General features: G+C 42.7%; 1 protein-coding gene across 1 annotated transcript in view; it reads right to left on the bottom strand.

Annotated features, from left to right (window-relative positions):
* LOC143982515 (cytochrome P450 2G1-like) overlaps positions 1 to 18850 on the bottom strand; it is a 70796-nt gene that overhangs the window by 37521 nt on the left and 14425 nt on the right. Inside the window, exons 2-5 of the mRNA XM_077481333.1 lie at positions 7830 to 7992; positions 7480 to 7629; positions 4169 to 4329; positions 1375 to 1551 (exon numbers count right to left, since the gene is read on the bottom strand). Of these exons, the coding sequence (XP_077337459.1) occupies positions 1375 to 1551; positions 4169 to 4329; positions 7480 to 7629; positions 7830 to 7992 (651 nt within the window). The remainder of the gene's footprint in view (positions 1 to 1374; positions 1552 to 4168; positions 4330 to 7479; positions 7630 to 7829; positions 7993 to 18850) is intronic.

Below are 18850 nucleotides of genomic sequence, written 5' to 3' on the forward strand. Positions count from 1 at the left end.
CTGGGAAAACTTATTGACTCATGTATAAGCCGAGGGTGAGACATGCAGCAGCTACTGTTACAGCTTAGAAGAGTGGAAAAGAGGGTCAACAATGCCCATCTGCAGCTGCATACCTCCCTGTGTCCATCCCTGTGTCCATCCCTGTGTCCATCCCTGTGTCCTGTCCATCCCTGTGTCCATCCCTGTGTCCCGTCCATCCCTGTGTCCATCCCTGTGTCCCGTCCATCCCTCTGTCCATCCCTGTGTCCCGTCCCTCCCTGTGTCCATCACAGCCTACCTGTGCCAATCTGCAGCCTCTTTGTCCTTCTGCAGCCTCTGTGTGCCATGCCGCACCTCTCCTCCTTGTCTGACAGACGGCGGCCATTCCACTGTTCAAAAGCCGCGCCTCTCTGTCTGTGATAGGTGGAACACTCAATTTCCCAGCAGTCAGTGTTCCGCCTATCACGGACATCCTCTCATCCTCGTCCGTAGTATGAGAATGAGCGGATGTCCGTGATAGGCGGAACACTGACTGCTGGGAAATTGAGTGTTCCGCCTATCCTAGACAGGGAGGCGCGGCTTTTGAATAGTGGAATGGCCGCCGTCTGCCTACCTGATCTCCGTGACTCGAGTATAAGCCGAGGGGGGCACTTTCAGCCTAAAAAAAGGGGCTGAAAATCTCGGCTTATACTCGAGTATATACGGTATTAGCTATGTGTATTTAGGGGTCTAGACAGTGCAGCTTTTTTTTGTAAAAAAACAGAACTTGTCCTATAAATGCAATATTTTCATGTGTGACTTTCTTGAAGTAGTTGCACAATTGAGTTTTGTTCTTGCCTTTTTCACGAAACTTAGATTTTCTTTTAAAGCTGTAGAACACCACACTAATACACTGTTAGGCCGCATACACACGCGGGGACTGTTCGCTCAACTTTGTTCGTCAAACAGTTTCAGCGGACAGTCCGCTCAAAATTAGCATGGACGGACATGGCCACACACGACGAACGAACAGTTTGCTGAAACCGTGCGCGATGACGTGAACGGCACGTACGACGGGACTAGAAAACGACGTCCTATACACTGCAATGCAACCTTCGGCATATAAATTCTTTCTGAGCATGCGCGGAACTTTGTTTGACGAACAAGCCTACACACGAGGGGACTGTTCGCTGAAACAAGGTTTCAGCGGACAGTTTTTCGGAAATTCCGAAAAACCTTGTTCAGCAGACTGTTCGCTGAAACTGTCCGCTGAAAGCCCACACACGAGCGGACTGTCTGCTGAAACACTGTTCAGCGGACAAAGTTGAGCGAACAGTCCCCGCGTGTGTAGGCTTATACATACAATAACAAAAGAAAAAATAATTTACTTGTAGATAAGCATATTGATTCCATTACCTCCTGCATCCTTATTAGAAAACAATCAATAAAATGCCGGGGAGAATTGGGATCCAGGGTCCTTTGGCTTTCTTCCACCCTCTCATCAACAAATTCCTTGAGCTCAGACAAATATTGTGCCCCTTTCTTGAGAGGTCCTATCAAATAAGGCATGATCCAAACGAAGTTGTAAAGAAGCTAAAATATTAGAAGGCTTATTCAGTCAAGATTTCAAGCAGATATACAGCTGAATTCCTGGCAAACAGCTAAATACATAATTGGAATGCATACATGGAAGCTGCTCTATCTGCAGAAAGATTTGTAATTTTATCCAAAGACTTACACAGCCAAACCAGTACATTCAGGTTGTTGACCTTGATCTTCTCTGCTGTGGAGCAATACAGTTTGGTGATTGGACAATGAAGAAGAAGCAAGAGATTTGAGGGCCATTAAAGTAATTGTTACCTCAGCATTTCAAATTCCTTATATGTGCCTGCTGTACCATGTACTTGTATGAAAAAGTATCTTGTTCTCTTTTTTTGCTTACTTTGTGTGAATTCCCTGGTGTTCCTGCAAGTCTCTCTGCTTTCCTGTTAAAAACTGACCACGCTAAGCAGGAGAATACACTGTGGTCAGTTCTCTGGCTATGCTGGGAACCCAGTCTGCTCTCCTCCAATGATCAGACTTGCCCTGAAATGGCCCTCGCTACAGAGCCATTCACTGGGAAGAACAGTGTATCGTTGACTCCTCCACCTAGCTCTTATGCAAATGAGAAAAGAGGGAATGTGATCACTTATAAAAAAGGGAAAAAAAGGTATTTATAATGTTTTTTTTTTATATCTATACACAAATGTTTGCCTTTCATTTCAATTTTAAACGGAATATGTTGTTTTACTAGGTGATCATATACAATAACTTTAAGTTTCATTTGCTAACATAATAATAATCTTCTCATGTTCCCTTTCACCCCACTCATCTGCCAAAGTACTAAGAGGAAAGCCTTGTTTAAACCCTTTTGTGGTCTGTGTAAGGTAAAGCCATGTATAAACCACATTTGCAATCTTTAATGACCTCTTTTACTCATGTAGCCAAGCCCCCCATAAGGGTTGCTTAGTGTAGTGGCTCACCTGTCACCCTGCCCAGCCAGACATCCATCCCAGTCACTCAGACAAAAAACAGTCAATTACTTTGTTTTGTTTATTTGAGGGGGGTTAAACTTGGATGGGGATTTGGGAATTATGGGATGCCCAGGAAGATTTAGTTGCAAAGTTACTACTATATACACTTTACTCTTCTCTCTCCAGCACAAAAACTCACTGCTCACCGTTTCCTCCACCAGCACTTCCCTTACTGCAGACTGTCACTCCAGCTAACAACGTACGGGTAATACCATATGGTATTCAGTGAGGCCTGCTTCAGTCAGGCCTCACTGAACTGCCTTTTGCGGGCAGGGACCTAGGGCCCCTGTGGTGTAGAACAGTTCAGGTGCTAGCTGTCCTCTGCTCAGCTACCACTCCCAGATCGCTCTTTTCAGGCCCTTCCAGCCTGCCTGGCTACAAAGACCCCTTTCCACTGCCCTTCTCCACAGTTCCCTCTCCATTGGTTCTGCACCCATCTCTCAAACTGCAATCTCCCAGTTCTCGCAGGTGTGCCTCCCCAGTCCTCCCTACTGTGCTCACTCACAGCCCTCCCGGCTTCCACCGGTAGTCCTCCATGGAGACTCTTAGAAGTGTTCTCTTCCACTGTCCCCTACTTGCTCTCTCATGTGCCTCTCCTTCCAGGATCTTGACACTCCTCCTGGATGCACCCAAGCCCAGTCCAGGTTCACCCCCCCCAGACTTGGGAGCTGCCCATGGGCCCCCTAAGGAGGCCTGCCACCTGCCAATCCAAGTTGGGTCTTAAGATACCACAGTCAGCTCCACCTTTCTTCCCCTCCTCTCCTTCTAGAAAATGCTAGAAGGAAGAGGGAGGTAACTGAGAAGTGAGACTGCCCAAGAGTCATCAGCTACTACCCTGAGTCATTCCCCACCTAGAATAAAAACAAATAGGCCTAGCAACCAGCTAGACCTTCCTAAATGTACCTACACTGCCAGAGATAAACCTCACTCTAGCGCCTTACTAACTAGAGGGTGCTACACTCACATAACAGTGCTTGGACCTCAGAAGAAAAAGAGTGGTGGACACTCAGCCACCACAGTCAGAAGAAAAAGAGAAGGCTTCCCCACACCTTGAGGTATATTCAAGGTCTCCATGTGTGACTAGAGCTGAATCTTGGTCAGGAATGGAGCATAGCAAAGATATCTACAATGGAGGGCCAGGCTATCAAGAATACGGTGAAGGGTTAAAGTACATGTTTAGTCAAAACTTCCCGTTTTGGCTTGGATAGATTAGGGGAGGGTCTTTTTCCGGTTGGCGAGAATAAATTTTACTTGAGATGCAACAGAAAGTATTAGAGAATCTCTTCAAAGTGAAGGTATTTACCTTTTGACAAATGTCACCAGGACAAGTGCCCTAATAGGAAGATTTACCCTCACCTCTTGTTCTGGTGACAGTTATAACATTTTGCAATTCTCTTCACTTTCTGTCTTCATTTACATTGGTCACAGGACAATTAGAGAAGGTCAATCTATTCAGTAAGGACGCAGATAGCAACACAAACTTTTTGCCTATGAAATAACCTAAAGTGTTGGAGGGGATTAAGATCTCTTGTTAGTTATTAGATTAAGTGTTAAAGGGTCAGATTAGGAATAGAGTGAAGTGGCTGTATTGAGTGCTTAGGGGCAACAGGCATTCATGTTATCAATTATGTACTCACCGCACTTAATCCAGAGTTCAGAAATCGAATGATGCCATTGATATTATAAAGAAGTTTTAAGTATTTTTCATCATTGTAATTAAAATGTTTCCCAAATGCGATGAAGCAGATGATGTTGGATACAGCACAACTCACCAGGAAAGTAGGGTTAAATGGCTTTCCTATAAAGACAGAAGATATTATCTTAAATTGTAAAGCACAAAGAAATTATTAAAAGTATCCTTTAAAAAAAAATCTCTGAAAGCTTTCTCTGTTTTCTTTAATCTGGGTTTTACACAATCCACTGCAACCAAATTCAGGTGGCCTTTACAGCTCTTGTTGGTGAAACTGTAGCCTCTTCTTACATCATCATGTGCTGTGTAACCAATTTCTTTACGATATACTAAAGATATACAAAGAGGGGGGAATGTATATCTCCATATACTGGGACTTTAAATTTCTTATACTATGGGCTTTTTCATTTAGAACACCTGTTATTATTCATTATTTACAGACATTATACATTTTCTCCTGATGATTCGGTCAACCGACGAAACGCATTGAGCTAGTAAGGATGCAATCCCTCACATTTCCATCATTTGTTACAACAGTTTTATGAATTATTGTACATTATTACTGTACTATTTCTTTGAAATTTCTTTAATTTTTTTTTCCCTGTTATGATTATTAAGTTCTATATCATGTTTACTCGGATGTCATGTCTGTATATGTATTGAATACTCATTGGTCACATAGAATCTCTCCTTGACATTCGTGTATAATTAATAATAAAATTTCTACTCTTACATTGTTTTTAAGCCTGCCTCATTTAAAGTCCCATACTCGTTTTGTCTTTTGGATATACTAAAGATAGTACAACATGAGATAAAAACTCCCAGCGCTCCGAGGTCCTCCTTAGAGAAATAGGGCTTAACAGACAACACATCCATAAATTCCCTTGGCCCTTATCAGATAGTGGAATCCAATGTAAAACTAGAAAAAGAACAAATGGGGAAACACCTAGTGCATTACCGGAAATGTAATAGGAAAAATATAAAACGAATAAAAGTGGATACTCACAAAAGCAGAAGATGCTGTGTGGTGCTGGGTACAACGGGCCCATTTCAGTTAGAAATTAACATTTCTGGTTACTAGCCAACTGCATAAGTTAGATTCCAAGATGGATATCTAAGCCATTCATTCATGCCTCAAGTACACTCTAGAAGTGTCTATTACAGCATGCTGACACTGCCTTATGATATTTTTTCAGACTTAAGGTTCACTTTAAATGCTTAGGTTGCATATCTGAATGGAGTGTTCCTTTAATATACAGTAAAACCTTGGATTGCGAGCATAATTCGTTCCGGAAACATGCTTGTAATCCAAAGCACTTGTATATCAAAGAAGAGAATTTCCCCATAAGAAAAAATAGAAACTCAGATGATTCATTCCACAACCATTTATTCATAAAACCTTCAGGTTATAGTTCATATAAAAAGATTATAGCAATGAGATAGGTTGTGTAACCATAAAATGTCCCTCCACAAGGGTATTAGAAGCAAAATCCAGGAGGAGCTACTGAGTATAAAAGAGAAGAGAGGCACCTCTAAGTGTAGCAATATAGTTAACCATATTGCTACACTTATGCCCCGTACACACGAGAGGGATTAAGTCTGACAGACCTCCAAAGGAGTTCCGCCGGAGTTCCGCCGGAGTTCTGGCGGACTTTTCGACCGAACGGACTTGACCACACACCATCACACCAAACTCCGACGGAGTCGAACGTGATGACGTACGACTGGATTCGACGTAGGAAGTTCATAGACAGTAGCCAATAGCTGCCCTAGCGTCGGTTTTAGTCCGTCGGAGTAGCACACACACGAGCGAATTTTTCGAAGGGGACCGGGTCCGGCGGAGTTCCGTCGGGAAAATTTGAAGCATGCTTCATTTCTAAAGTCCGTCAGACTTTAGCGAAGCTAAAGTCCGTTGCAGCCCACACACGATCGGATAGTCTGACGGACTCAGTCCGTCGGAGTTTGGATGTCGAAAAGTCCGCTCGTGTGTACGGGGCATTAGAGGCACCTCTCTTCTCTTTTATACTTAGTTGTGACGTGATGCTACTTGTATATCAAGTCAAAATGTATTTAAAAATGCTGCTTGTTTTTCAAAAGGCTCTTAAACCAAGTTACTCTCTAACCAAGGTTTTACGGTAGTGCAAAGGTCAATAATGATGTAGAACCTGCAGTAGTCTCTAGCAGCCAATAATACTTTAACATGTTTATCTGCTTAGAGCAGGGGTCTTCAAAATTTCTAAGCAAAGAGCCAATGCACTGTCCTTCAGACTTCAGAGGGACCAGAAGTTGCTAATGGGAGTATAAAAGTGACCCAATGTGCATGGCCATTGGCTGTAAAAAAAATCTAGAGCCTGAAGTCAGTAGGAGGAGGAATGGTGTCCCATTATTAATTTTAAGTGGGGTGAATATAGCCTCACCCTTTGGTGTCAGTGAAATGAAAAGTGTCCCATTGGTGTCAGTGAAAGGAACTATACCCCCTTGTAGGTGTCAGCTGAAGGAATGGTGCCCCATTGTTGGTGACAATGGAAGGAATAGTACTTTATTATATGGTGTCAGTTGAAGGAATAGTGCCTCATTGTTGGTGTCAGAAAAAGAAGCACACCTGTTTGTTAGTGTCAGTGAAATGTAGAACGTTGCAATTTTGTCGCCTGTGGAAGAAATAGTGCCCTATCATTACTGTTAGTTGAAGCAATAGTGCTCCATCATTGGTGTCAGAGAAAGAAACTGTGCCCCACCATTGGTGTCAGTGAGAGGAATATTGCCCTATTGTGTCAAAGGGAGCAATTGTCAGTGTCGGCAGAAGCAATTGTGCCTAATGTTTGGTGTCAGTGGGGGAACTTGTGCCCTGTCATTTGTGTCCCCAGGAGGAATGCTGCCCCATTGTTGCTGTCAGTGGGAGGAATAAGGCTCCAAGGTCCATTTGAAGGCTAAGTGCCACATTGGGCCCTCAGTTTGGAGACAACTGACCTAGAGGCATCAGAACCATGATAAATGATCACTGACTAATTCATACAAGCTACTGCACTGTGCGTATCTTGTTTTATTAAAGCAAATAGAGTATGTATCTCTCAAAGCAGGGCAATGGAGACAGAAAGACAGGGTGTTAGTAAAGATCAAGGGGCAGAAATCTTTAGACACAAAGCTCATCTATAACAGGTTTACAAGTTGTGAATCAGAAAGCATCCTCTGGTTTGCCACATGTACTTCCCACTGAAAAAAAACAAAAAAAGCCAGCCCTTTATTGGAATGCCTTTGTACCTTCAGTTTTGCCAAATTCCTTCACAAGAATCTTAGCTTCTTCCTGGATTCTCTCCTCGATTGTCCTCTTGCCCATCCCAAAATTCCTCAGTGTAGTAAGAGCGAACCTTCTCATTTGTTGCCAGCGTTCTCCATTGCTAGCTGTAATGCCTGGGAGATACATGGTCACGTTAAGCGTTTCAGATCACATTTCCTATCAGACTTACAGATTGTTACACATTTGTATATAAAGAGCGTGAGCGAGTAAAGAAAAAAGAAACAGAATGTTCAAATTTCTGAAATGGAACATATCAAAGAGCCTGCAATATAAAATGTATAAATGACAACAAGGCAACAAAAATGTATCATACCATATCCTTTGAGAACATATTCAGATAATGCCATCTTTCCTCGACCGCTGAACGCATATTTTTGGTCAATCAGAGCTTCTTTGATAATATCATATCCACATAATATTACTGTACGCCGAGTTCCAAAATATACAGTAAAGATTGGACCATATTTCTTTTGAAACTGCAGGTGAGTGAGAGAAGGAAGGAGAGAAAGAGGTGGAGGGGGGAGAGAAAAATCAGTCTATAGGATGTCAATTATGCAGAATTAATAACATCAAAAACGCAACGTGTTTGTAAAGCCTAACAACAAGCCATTCTTATTTGAACTTTTCTGATCTGTTAAAGTGTATGTAAAGGTAAATTATGGTTTTTAATTTTGTGTAGGGAAGGGTTAGAACCCGTCAGGTCTTAAATGCTGTCCTTCCTGGGCATGCTGTCACTTTAAAATTCAAAAGTGCTACTCTGCATACAATAAAGTTATATCATATACTATTACTATACCATGAAACGGTACCAATAGTGTAAGCTTAGTGAATACAATCTACATGAAAAAATAAATCAATAAAAAAATAAAAATAAAATTTCAATAAAGATGCAATAGTGCCTTTAAGTATTATGCCTTGTACACACGGTTGGACATTCTGACCACAAAATCCGTCTGATTTTTTCAGACGGATTTTGTCCGAAACTGATGTTGCATACACACGGTCCAACAAAGTTGTCGGAAAATCTGATCGTTCGGCAAGTGGTGACGTTCATTGTGTACGACGGGACTACGTAGAGGCTATTAGCCAATAGCTTTGGTCTCGTAATTTGATCTGAGCATGCGTGGCACTTTGTCCGTCGGAATTCTCTACAAACGATCGGAAAAAGTCTGATCGGATTTTTTTTGTCGGAAAATTTTAGATCCTGCTCACAGAATTTTTCTGTCTGAATCTCCGATGGAAAAAGTCTGCTAGAGCCCACACACGATCGGATTTTCCGACAATATAATCTGATCGGACCTTTTCCGTCTGAATTTCCGACCGTGTGTACATTTTTTTTTACATTTTAGAAGTGCCAAAAGACACTCAAGCCCTAAGGCCAAATGTGTGTATGTGTGTACAGATGGATACATATCCTGGTGAACAATCCAAAATCAAGATGGAAAATCCCAAAAGATAAGAAGAGGCACTTCAAAGTGTGAGATGACAAGCATTCAGTGCAGCAGGAATAAAGGGTGCCAAGGAATCTGTCACATATCTGCCTGTGCAGCCCGAGTGGACAAGGGTGGCCTCTTGAACAATTTCTGTCCAAGGACCCTTGGTAGCGGAGGCAGGGGTTGCTAGGGCTGTAGGAGTGAGCTGTAGCTTGGAGACACAGGAGTCAGTGGTGGTGTGGAGATCAGTCACAAGCCTTGTTCAACGGAAGCCAGGCAGACAGGTGCAGAATCGGGTTCAGGATCAGGCTCAAAGTCAGAGACAGGCAGCAGTCGGTATTCAATGTGCTGGCGGTAGGGGTACCAAATAAGGAAAAAAAGATGTAGTCATAAATCCAAGCTGGGTAGCATAAGCGAGAAGCAGATATAGCTGATCCAACAGAGGTTTCAGACGTAGCGGGATCAGGAACAAGGGTAGCAGACGTGGACTAGCATCAGGAACACAGGAACCAAAGCTGAAGCCAATCCAGCACTGAAGCCAGGCAGACTCTCAGTTTAAATTGGCTGCTGGGTGCAAGAATCTGTGGATTTGTGTGCATGGCTATATGTACACGCACGTGCCCACACAATTTGCGTGCACATTCTAGTCCTTACTCATCTTGGGCTTCTATTCTTGTGATTCTTGTGACTCTGCACATGCACATAAGAATGAGCATCTACTGCACAGGAATGAGCACCTGCTGCACGAGATCCCTGACAGAATCACACCACCCACATGTAAGATAAACTCCTTATCAAAGACACTGATCCCAATTAGAGATCATGAGGCGCCTTGCTGTCCCACAGCACCAAATGTTAAGGCACACCATTCCATCTAGGTATGATCCTGTGCAAATGTGCTGAGCACAGAGGGATTAAAAACAAGAACGGACCACCATATCCCATTTTTTTAAATCATGGACTTTTAACCACTTCAGACTCGGAAGGATTTACCCACTTCATGACCAGGCCATTTTTTGTGATACGGCACTGTGTTACTTCAACTTACAATCGCGCGGTCGTGTCGCTGCACCGAAACAAAGTTGATGTCCTTATTTTCCCACAAAGAGCTTTCTTTTGATGGTATCACCTCTGCAATTTTTATTTTTTGCGCTATGAACAAAAAAAAGACTGAAAAGTTTGAAAAAAAAAACCTTTCTGCTATAATACATATCCAAAATAAATATATATATACAAAAATGTATTCATCAGTTTAGGCCAATATATATTCCGCTACATATTGTTGGTTAAAAAAAATCTAAATCTCGATTTAGGGACTTTTTTGATTGTTTTTACTAGTAATGGTGGTGATGATCTGTAATATTTAACGGAACTGTGACATTGCCGCGGTCAAATCTGACCCTAAGTGACTCTTTTTGGCAACCAGTGACACCAATACAGTGATTAGTGCTATTAAAATGCACTGAATAAATAGCACTTGGAGGGGAAGGGGTTAAAACTAGTGGGGATCAAAGGGTTAAGGGTCCCCTAGGGAGGTGCTTTCTAACTGTCAGGGGGGTGGACTCACTGGAAGTAGAGAGAGATTGCTGTTCCTGATCACTAGGAAAAGCTGATCTCTCTCTCCTCCCCTGTCAGAATGGCCTGCTGTTGTGCCTCTCTTGGACCCGCGGGCAAGCTCCCGTGACACGCAGTGGGCGAGCTCCTGCAAAAGCCAGTGCATGAACAGATGTACCCATACATCGTTTTGCGCAGACGAGCCAACTTGCCACAGTATAAATGCGGAGGCTGGTCAGCAACTGGTTAAAAAGGTAATGTACTTACAATATGAAGATGATCACAGGCATATAAATAACCATAAGAACCGCCAGATTCCCACCAATGCGCATAAAGACTTCATGTGTTTGGCCACATCCATCGCATTTCTCTGCAAACAGCTTCTTCAGGGGATAGACGTAATTTTTCATTTATCATACAATCCCACAGGAAAAAGAAGCATCAGGGGAGTTACATGTGTTCACTCCGATCACACCAGTGCACCAGCCTCAAAAGAGGAATAAACTGGAGGATGCCACTTCATTTTTTCTCACCAAGGCAACCGTTGCTCTACAAAAGATGCCTGATGAATCAGATGCTTTTGGCATTCTAACGGCTTATTACTCATCACCATCACAGCCTTTCTACCCAGCCCTCACAGCATGGAGTTCATGGTTCAGAGCATCCTGGTGGCCAATGGCAATACATGCAACAAAAACAGCAAAATTCTCCTTGGTCACAAGACTTTTATTATACACACTTGCCATTTTAACATATAATTTGTTTGGTTTGAATATTGTTCATTGTTCTATTGGAGTTCATGGCAATTGATTTTTTGGCACTTATGTCATGAGAATTCATAAACTTGTTCTGTTTTTACCAGGGCTTTTTTTTTTCTCTTTTTCTCCGCCCCTTCATTACTCCTGAGCAACATTCCTTGGCTCTATCCCCTACCCTCCTCCCAGTACTGCCCTTTTTGAGAATAAAGAACCAAGTACATTTTCTATGGAATTTGATAATGATAACAAGCAAAGCAAATAGAACTCCTGCAGCCAGTAACAGTAGACACCCCGCTAGCAAGAATAGATCTCCCCAAAAACAATGGACTAGGGATGAGCCCGATGTTCGAGTCAAACTTAAGTTCGACTCGAACATAGGGTGTTCGCATGTTTCACCGAATACCGAACATTATGGGACATTCACGGGAAATTTGAGCACCCGCGGAACGCTCCATAAAGAATGGTGAGACCGACTGCAGTGCATTGACGGTTGCTGATTGGCCAAAGCATACACGTGACCTGCATGCTTTGGCCAATCTGGGAGAGCCACGATTGGCTAAAGTCAGGGTGCCTTTGGCCAATCATGGCTCAGGGGGATGAGTCCACACCCCCCACTATGTAAGACTGCTTACACGGCAGCCGTACATAGTTTTATGAATGAGAACAGCAAAATTACATTTCTAAAGGAAAAAATGTAATTCAAAACTGCTCGCAACTGTAATGTATTGCCAAATCCTGGCAATATACATCAAAATCATTGCAAAAAAAAACAGCAGGGCTTTCCCCCAGTCAATTACCAGGCCCTTTGGGTCTGGTGTGGATATTGAGTGGAACCCTGCGGCAAAATTTAAAAATAAAATTGCCTGGGAGTCCCCCCCAAAATCCATAAAGGCCCTTCAGGTCTGGTATAGATTTTAAGGGTAACCCTGTGCCAAAATAAAAAAAGGGAGTGGGGGTCCCCCCAAAATCCATACCAGGCCCTTCTCTGATCACGCAATCTGGCAGGCTGCAGGAAAAGGGGGGGTGAGAGAACGCTCCCCTCCTTTATAGTACCAGGCCACATGCCCGCAACATGGGGAGGGCATGTGGACCAGTACGGTTCAGGATGGGGGCACTCTTTCATCCCCGCTTTTCCTGCGACCTGCCAGGTTGCATGCTCGGATAAGGGTCTGGTATGGAGTTTGGGGGGACCCCCACTTTAAAAAAAAAAAAAAATTGGTGTGAGGTTCCCCTTATTATTCTTACCTGACTTTGAGGGCCTGGTATGGATTTTGGGGGGGCCCCACGCAATTTTTTTTTGGTGCGGGGTTCCCCTGAAGGGTCTGGTTATGGACTGGGGGGAGGGGGTCCGTGCCATTTTTTTCAATGATTTTTATCTATATTGCTGGGATCCGACAATTCATTACAGCCGCAAGCAGTTTTAGATGAAATTTTTCCTTTAAAAATTTCATTCTGCTGTGGTACTGTTCTAACCACGGGAAAGATGCGCTACTTTACAGGCATACTAAGGACACCCCTTAGGCACGATATTTAAAGGAATATTTCATTTTTATTGTTTCACTTTAAGCATTATTAAAATCACTGCTCCTGAAAAAAAACGCCAGTTTTAAAACTTTTTTTGCATTGATACATGTCTCCTGGGGCAAGACCCGGGTCCCCAAACACTTTTTATGACAATAACTTGCATACAAGCCTTTTAAATTAGCACTTTTGATTTTTCATGTTCGTGTCCCATAGATTTTAACGGTGTTTGTGCGTGCGCACAAATTTTGTTGCCTGTTCGCAAGTTTTGGTGCGAACCAAACTGGGGGGTCTTCGACTCATCCCTACAATGGACTATCCGCAACAAAATCCCTTCCCCCAGCAACAATAGACTCACGGCAGCAACAACTGATCTTCCTACAGCCAGCATCAAAAGACTCTCCAGCAGACTGCAATAAGACCCCTCCCTCATCAGTAGATCTCTCCTAGCAACAACTGACCCACAGCAATATAAGACCCAGCAACAATAGGTCTACCATCAGCAACAATAGACCCCTAGTGCTGGAGGTGTTGAAACTGCGTCACCCGGCGTTCCCTCTGAAAAAAAGCCCTGGACTCTAGATAGGCACTTCTGAATTAGTTCATTTTATGGTGCAGGTTATTTTGTGGATTTTCTATTTTTTAATTAAAACCAACTTAAAATACAAAAAATACCCTGCTTACATTGGTTTAAGTAAATACTTGATATACTTGGTTGTCTCTATACCCTTTTGGGGGGGGGGGGGGGGGGTTGTATATATATATATATATATATATATATATATATATATATACCCCTCACATTTTTGTAAATATTTTATTATATCTTTTTGTGTGACAACACTGAAGAAATTACACTTTTCTGAAATGCAAAGTAGTGAGCATACAGCTTGTATAACAGTTTTAATTTCCGGTCCCCTCAAAATAAATCAACACACAGCCATTGATGTCTAAACCGCTGGAAACAAAAGTGAGTACACCCCTAAGGGAAAAATGTCCAGCTTGGGCCCAATTGGCCATTTTCCCTCCCTGGGAAATTTGGACTGAAATTTGAATTGAATTTTACATTGAATTCCAGTCGAATTCTAACTACACATAATGCTAAAATCAAAGCCTGTGTGTGTTATTGGAGTACCATTTCAAAATAATGCTGTTTTTGTTAAGCCAAAGATTATTGAAAGAGTCATTGTAACCGTTTCATGAAGATTTTTCTTTTGTTTGTTCACTTTGCTGCATTCAAATCTAAAACAATATAACATTTTAGTTTTGAAGGATTCAAAAAAAATCGCTAAATTCAAAGAAAATTTTTAAATTCCGAATACGAATTGAACTAAATGAAATAATTAGATTAACAAATCAAATTAAACAAAATATTTTTTTCCTTATGCACATATCTAAAGAGGACTCCAGTGGTAACTTGTGACGCTCTGGTGAACTCCATGCCCTAGAGGGTTAAAGGGGTTATAAAGGTTTGTTTTTTATTTTCTAAATAGGTTCCTTTAAGCCAGTACATTGTTGGTTCACTTACCTTTTCCTTCTATTTCCCTTCTAAATGTTTTTTTTTTCTTTGTTTTCTTTGTCTGGATTTCTCACTTCCTGTTCCTCCTTAGTAAGCTGTTCAGTAAGCTGTTCTGGCTGACTAAACACCACACGGATGATGTTGTGAAGTTTACTAAGGAGAAACAGGAAGTGAGAAATTCAGACAAAAAAAAAAACATTTAGGAGGGAAATCGAAGGAAAAGGTAAGTGAACCAAAAATGAACTAGCTTAAAGGAACCTATTTAGAAAATAAAAAACAAAGCTTTACAACCCCTTTAAGGCAGTTCTGGAAAATAATGGTGGCCACACAAAATACTGACACTTTGGGCCCAATTTGGACATTTTCACTTAGGGGTGTACTCACTTTTGTTGCCAGCAGTTTAGACATTAATGGTTATTTTGAGGGGACAGCAAATTTACACTGTTATACAAGCTGTACACTTACTACTTTACATTGTAGCAAAGTGTAATTTCTTCAGTGTTGTCACATGTAAAGGTATAATAAAATATTTACAAAAATGTGAGGGTGTACTTACTTTTTTTAGATGCTCTATGTGGCACTTGGACAAATCATGTCTCAGGGTCTGATGAGGAAACCGCAGCTGTTCACTGTAAACGACTGCAGCTTCCTCATCAGACCATGGGACAAGAACGGTATATACTGCGGATAGGGTGAGACCAATTTAGATGGGGATTTTAGTCTTGCCTAGAGCAGCATAAAACCAAAATACACCACTGGGTGCAACACTTGCCTTGCCCCGGGCATTGGCAACCCACACTATGCTACCTTCTCTGTTCCCTAAGGTGCCTCTCCTTCTCTTTTTTTTTTAAAAGGTGTTTATTAAAATTTTCAACATACAGCATATACAACAATCAGTATACATAGCGAATAGCCTCACTCCAGAGGTGCAGACAGAGGTTTAAACCCTCAGGATATGGCGTAAAGTAATGTATGTGGTGGCCCGAGCACTCCCCCCTGTAGGTAACCCTCCAGGCAGCGAGCTGGCACACAGTCCGCTGCCTACCCCCGTTATTAGTGCAAAAAATTATGGCAGTTCCCGGAACACCCCAAGAAAACCCCAAAATATGCGGTGGAGATGCACCACTGGAGTAAACAAAACAGTTATATGCAAAAACACAGAAAACCCCAACAAAACAAAGACACAAAAAAGACATGCAGGCATCCCAACACACACATACAACTCAACCACACAAGTCACCGTCTCACTGCGCAGTATCATTTTTAACATAAATAGCAGCCTCGTAAGGTCAAATAATTGCTGATTACTACCCTAGTTTTCCCCTTCCCCCTATACCCAGCATCACCCTCTACAATGCCCGAGGCCCGAGGGAGTTAATAATACCATACAGGGATTGAATTCTTGGAGGGGCATTCACTTTCCAGTGCAATAAGATCATTTACGTGCATAAAATAAAATGGTACGTAGTAGAGTCCGAGCTGATTTCCTGTGGACAAAGTCATTCAGTATACCCAGCAGCCCCACCTCAGGGGTTTGGGGCACTGGGACAGCAAGATGATCATCAAAAAATGTAAACAGGTCCTTCCACTACGCATCCAATCTAGGACAACTACAAAACATGAAATAAATCAGCCTTATCAAATGTACATCTAGGGCACAAGGCCTCATTTCTCAGACCCATTCTAGCCAATCTAGCCGGAGTATAATGCAGCTGATGAATAAACTTAAACTGCACATATTGATCGGAAGTGCTGATAATGTCCTGGAAACAAGTTTCAGTAGTTTCTTCCCACTCTTCCTCCTCCAGGTCAGGTATCAAACGCTTCCACTTCATAAAAGAATTGTGAAATGGGTCTGCCCCTACCCTGGAGAGGTGACCATAGAAAGTTGTAACCTGTTTAGTAAGATCTGGGTAAGACATCAGGTGCTCCATAGGAGACTCCTGAAGCTCTATGGTCAGAGAGCCAAACTGCGCCCGGATGGCATGTCTAAGGAATAGATACTTACAGAAAAATGTATGATCTATTGAGAAGGTGCCCCGTAAATTTTCAAAGGATTCAAATACGTTTCCCTTGATGATATGGGACAAGCGCAGTATATGCCGCCTAGACCACCATTGGGAGTCTGGATGCCCGAGTAATTCAGGCAGACTGGGATTGTCCCATAGTGGGGTTTGCGGTGACCTGCCCGGGGTGGTGATAAAAAGCAGTTTCTCTCCCTCTCTCCAGGCCAGTAGGCCCACCTCCATAGGGGAAAACCTAGAGCATTTAGAATATAGTGCCCTATGCAGTACGTCATTAACTGAGTCAAACAGTGCATGTAGGATTGACATGAGAGTGGCGGAGGGGGTCTGAGGGCTGGAATGCAGCCAATCATATACATAGGTCAGTTGGGAGGCAAGGAAGTAGTTGCCTAAGTTTGGGTGGGCTAGGCCTCCTTTCAATTTGGAGGATTGCAAAGATGCCTTGGCAATCCGCGGATGGGAGTTTTGCCAGATAAAGGAAGACACAATGGATTCTATTTTCATAAATACCTTTTTTGGGAAATATACCGGGGCAGCTCGAAAACAATATAGAAATTTTGTGAGGAATATCATTTTAAAGACGTTGATACATCCTATTAAGTTGAGAGGGAGAGTTGCCCATGTTTGAAGTTTGTCAACCATCTGCTTTGTGATTGGGGCAATATTCAATTCTTCATATTTGGGGAGCTTGTTATGAATCTGAATGCCCAAATACTTGAATGTCTGGGACGTCTGAAGTTTAGAAGTATTCAAGTAATCATAGGAGCAGTGAGGGCCAATGGGAAAAGCTATCGACTTATCCCAACCTACCCTCAGACCAGACACATCCCCAAACTCCTCGACCACCTGCATGAGGCCATGGAAGGAGCTTTCCTTACCATCTAAATAAATCAAGGCATCATCTGCATACAAAGATATCTTTTCCTCCAGCAACCCGATTCGGATGCCCCCTATCCCCGAAGCCTGCAGCACCGCCAGAGCCAAGGGCTCTATGGCGATGGCAAACAGGAGCGGGGACAGGGGACACCCTTGTCTAGTCCCCCTAAGTAGCCGAAATGGTGAAGAGACATCTCTATCAGTTCTCACCCTCGCACTCGGTTTAGCATATAGCAGGCGGACCCATTTTGTAAATTGTGGGCCAAAGCCCATGTTAGCCATTGACTCCCACAAAAATGACCAACGCACCGTATCGAAAGCCTTTAACACATCTAAAGACAATACCAGGCTACTATGTTTATCCCTGCATGCTCTATGGATATGTAGATATAATCTGCGTATATTGTCAAATGTGCTACGTCCAGGCATAAACCCAGCCTGATCTGGCGATATCAATGTAAGTATGACTTTTTGCAAGCGAAGAGCTAATATCTTGGCCAAAATTTTTGCGTCATGATTGAGGAGGGAAATGGGACGGTAGGACTCGCATAGCAATTTGTTTTTGCCCGGCTTGGGCAAAACCACTATCAGAGCTTCATTCATGGAATCAGGAAGAGATCCCACGTTCAGGGACGCTCTGTAAGTGAGGAGTAGTTTAGGAGCTATCAATTCAGTGTAGGCCTGATACCACGCCGAAGGGATACCATCCAGGCCAGGAGCCTTCGATGGCGGTAGGGAACCTATCACTGCTTCCACCTCCTCAAGAGTGATTTTCTGCTCCAGGAGGTCCCGCTGAGCGTCCTCCAGTCCAGGGAACACCAACGACGAGAAAAAACCCCTAAATGTAGCCTCCGAGGGGGGCGCTGGATCGTCATAGAGTCTACTGTAGTATGAGGTAAATTCCTGATTTATAGCCACAGGGTCCTTGGTAGTGGAGCCATTGGTCAGTATGGCAGAGATGGAACTATCCAAATAGTCTGTATGGGCAAGGAAGGCTAGCAGCCTCCCGTTCTTCCCCCCGTGTTCATGTAGTTTTGCTGTCAAATGTAGTTGTTGTATTTTAGTCGTGTCTACAAGATGTAACTGCAACATCTTATGGGCATTTGTCAGCTCACCTCGAGTAGTCTCTGTCGGGTTTAGCGTATGCCTACGTCTAGCCTCCTCAAGGGAACGTTCAAGTTCCATTTGTTGGGCCCTCCCTGCTCGTCTATGATGCTTAATACGGGATATTTACGAAACACGCAAAACCGCCTTAACCACTTACAGACCGGACCATTTTGCTGGTCAAAGACCAGACCACTTTTTGCAATTCGGCACTGCGTCGCTTTAACTGACAATTGCGCAGTCGTGCGACGTGGCTCCCAAACAAAATTGACGTCCTTTTTTTCCCACAAATAGAGCTTTCTTTTGGTGGTATTTGATCACCCCTGCGGTTTTTATTTTTTGCGCTATAAACAAAAATAAAGGGGACAATTTTGAAAAAAACGCATTATTTTTTACTTTTTGTTATAATAAATATCCCCCAAAAATATATAAAAAAAATTTTTTTCCCTCAGTTTAGGCCGATACGTATTCTTTTACATATTTTTGTTAAAAAAATCGCAATAAGCGATTATTGATTGGTTTGCGCAAAAGTTATAGCGTTTACA

The sequence above is a fragment of the Lithobates pipiens genome, unplaced genomic scaffold (genome assembly GCF_037356315.1).
Source record: "Lithobates pipiens isolate NorthernLeopardFrog02 unplaced genomic scaffold, aLitPip1_a1.2 Scaffold_1, whole genome shotgun sequence".
In the NCBI taxonomy this organism is placed as follows: Eukaryota; Metazoa; Chordata; class Amphibia; order Anura; family Ranidae; genus Lithobates; species Lithobates pipiens.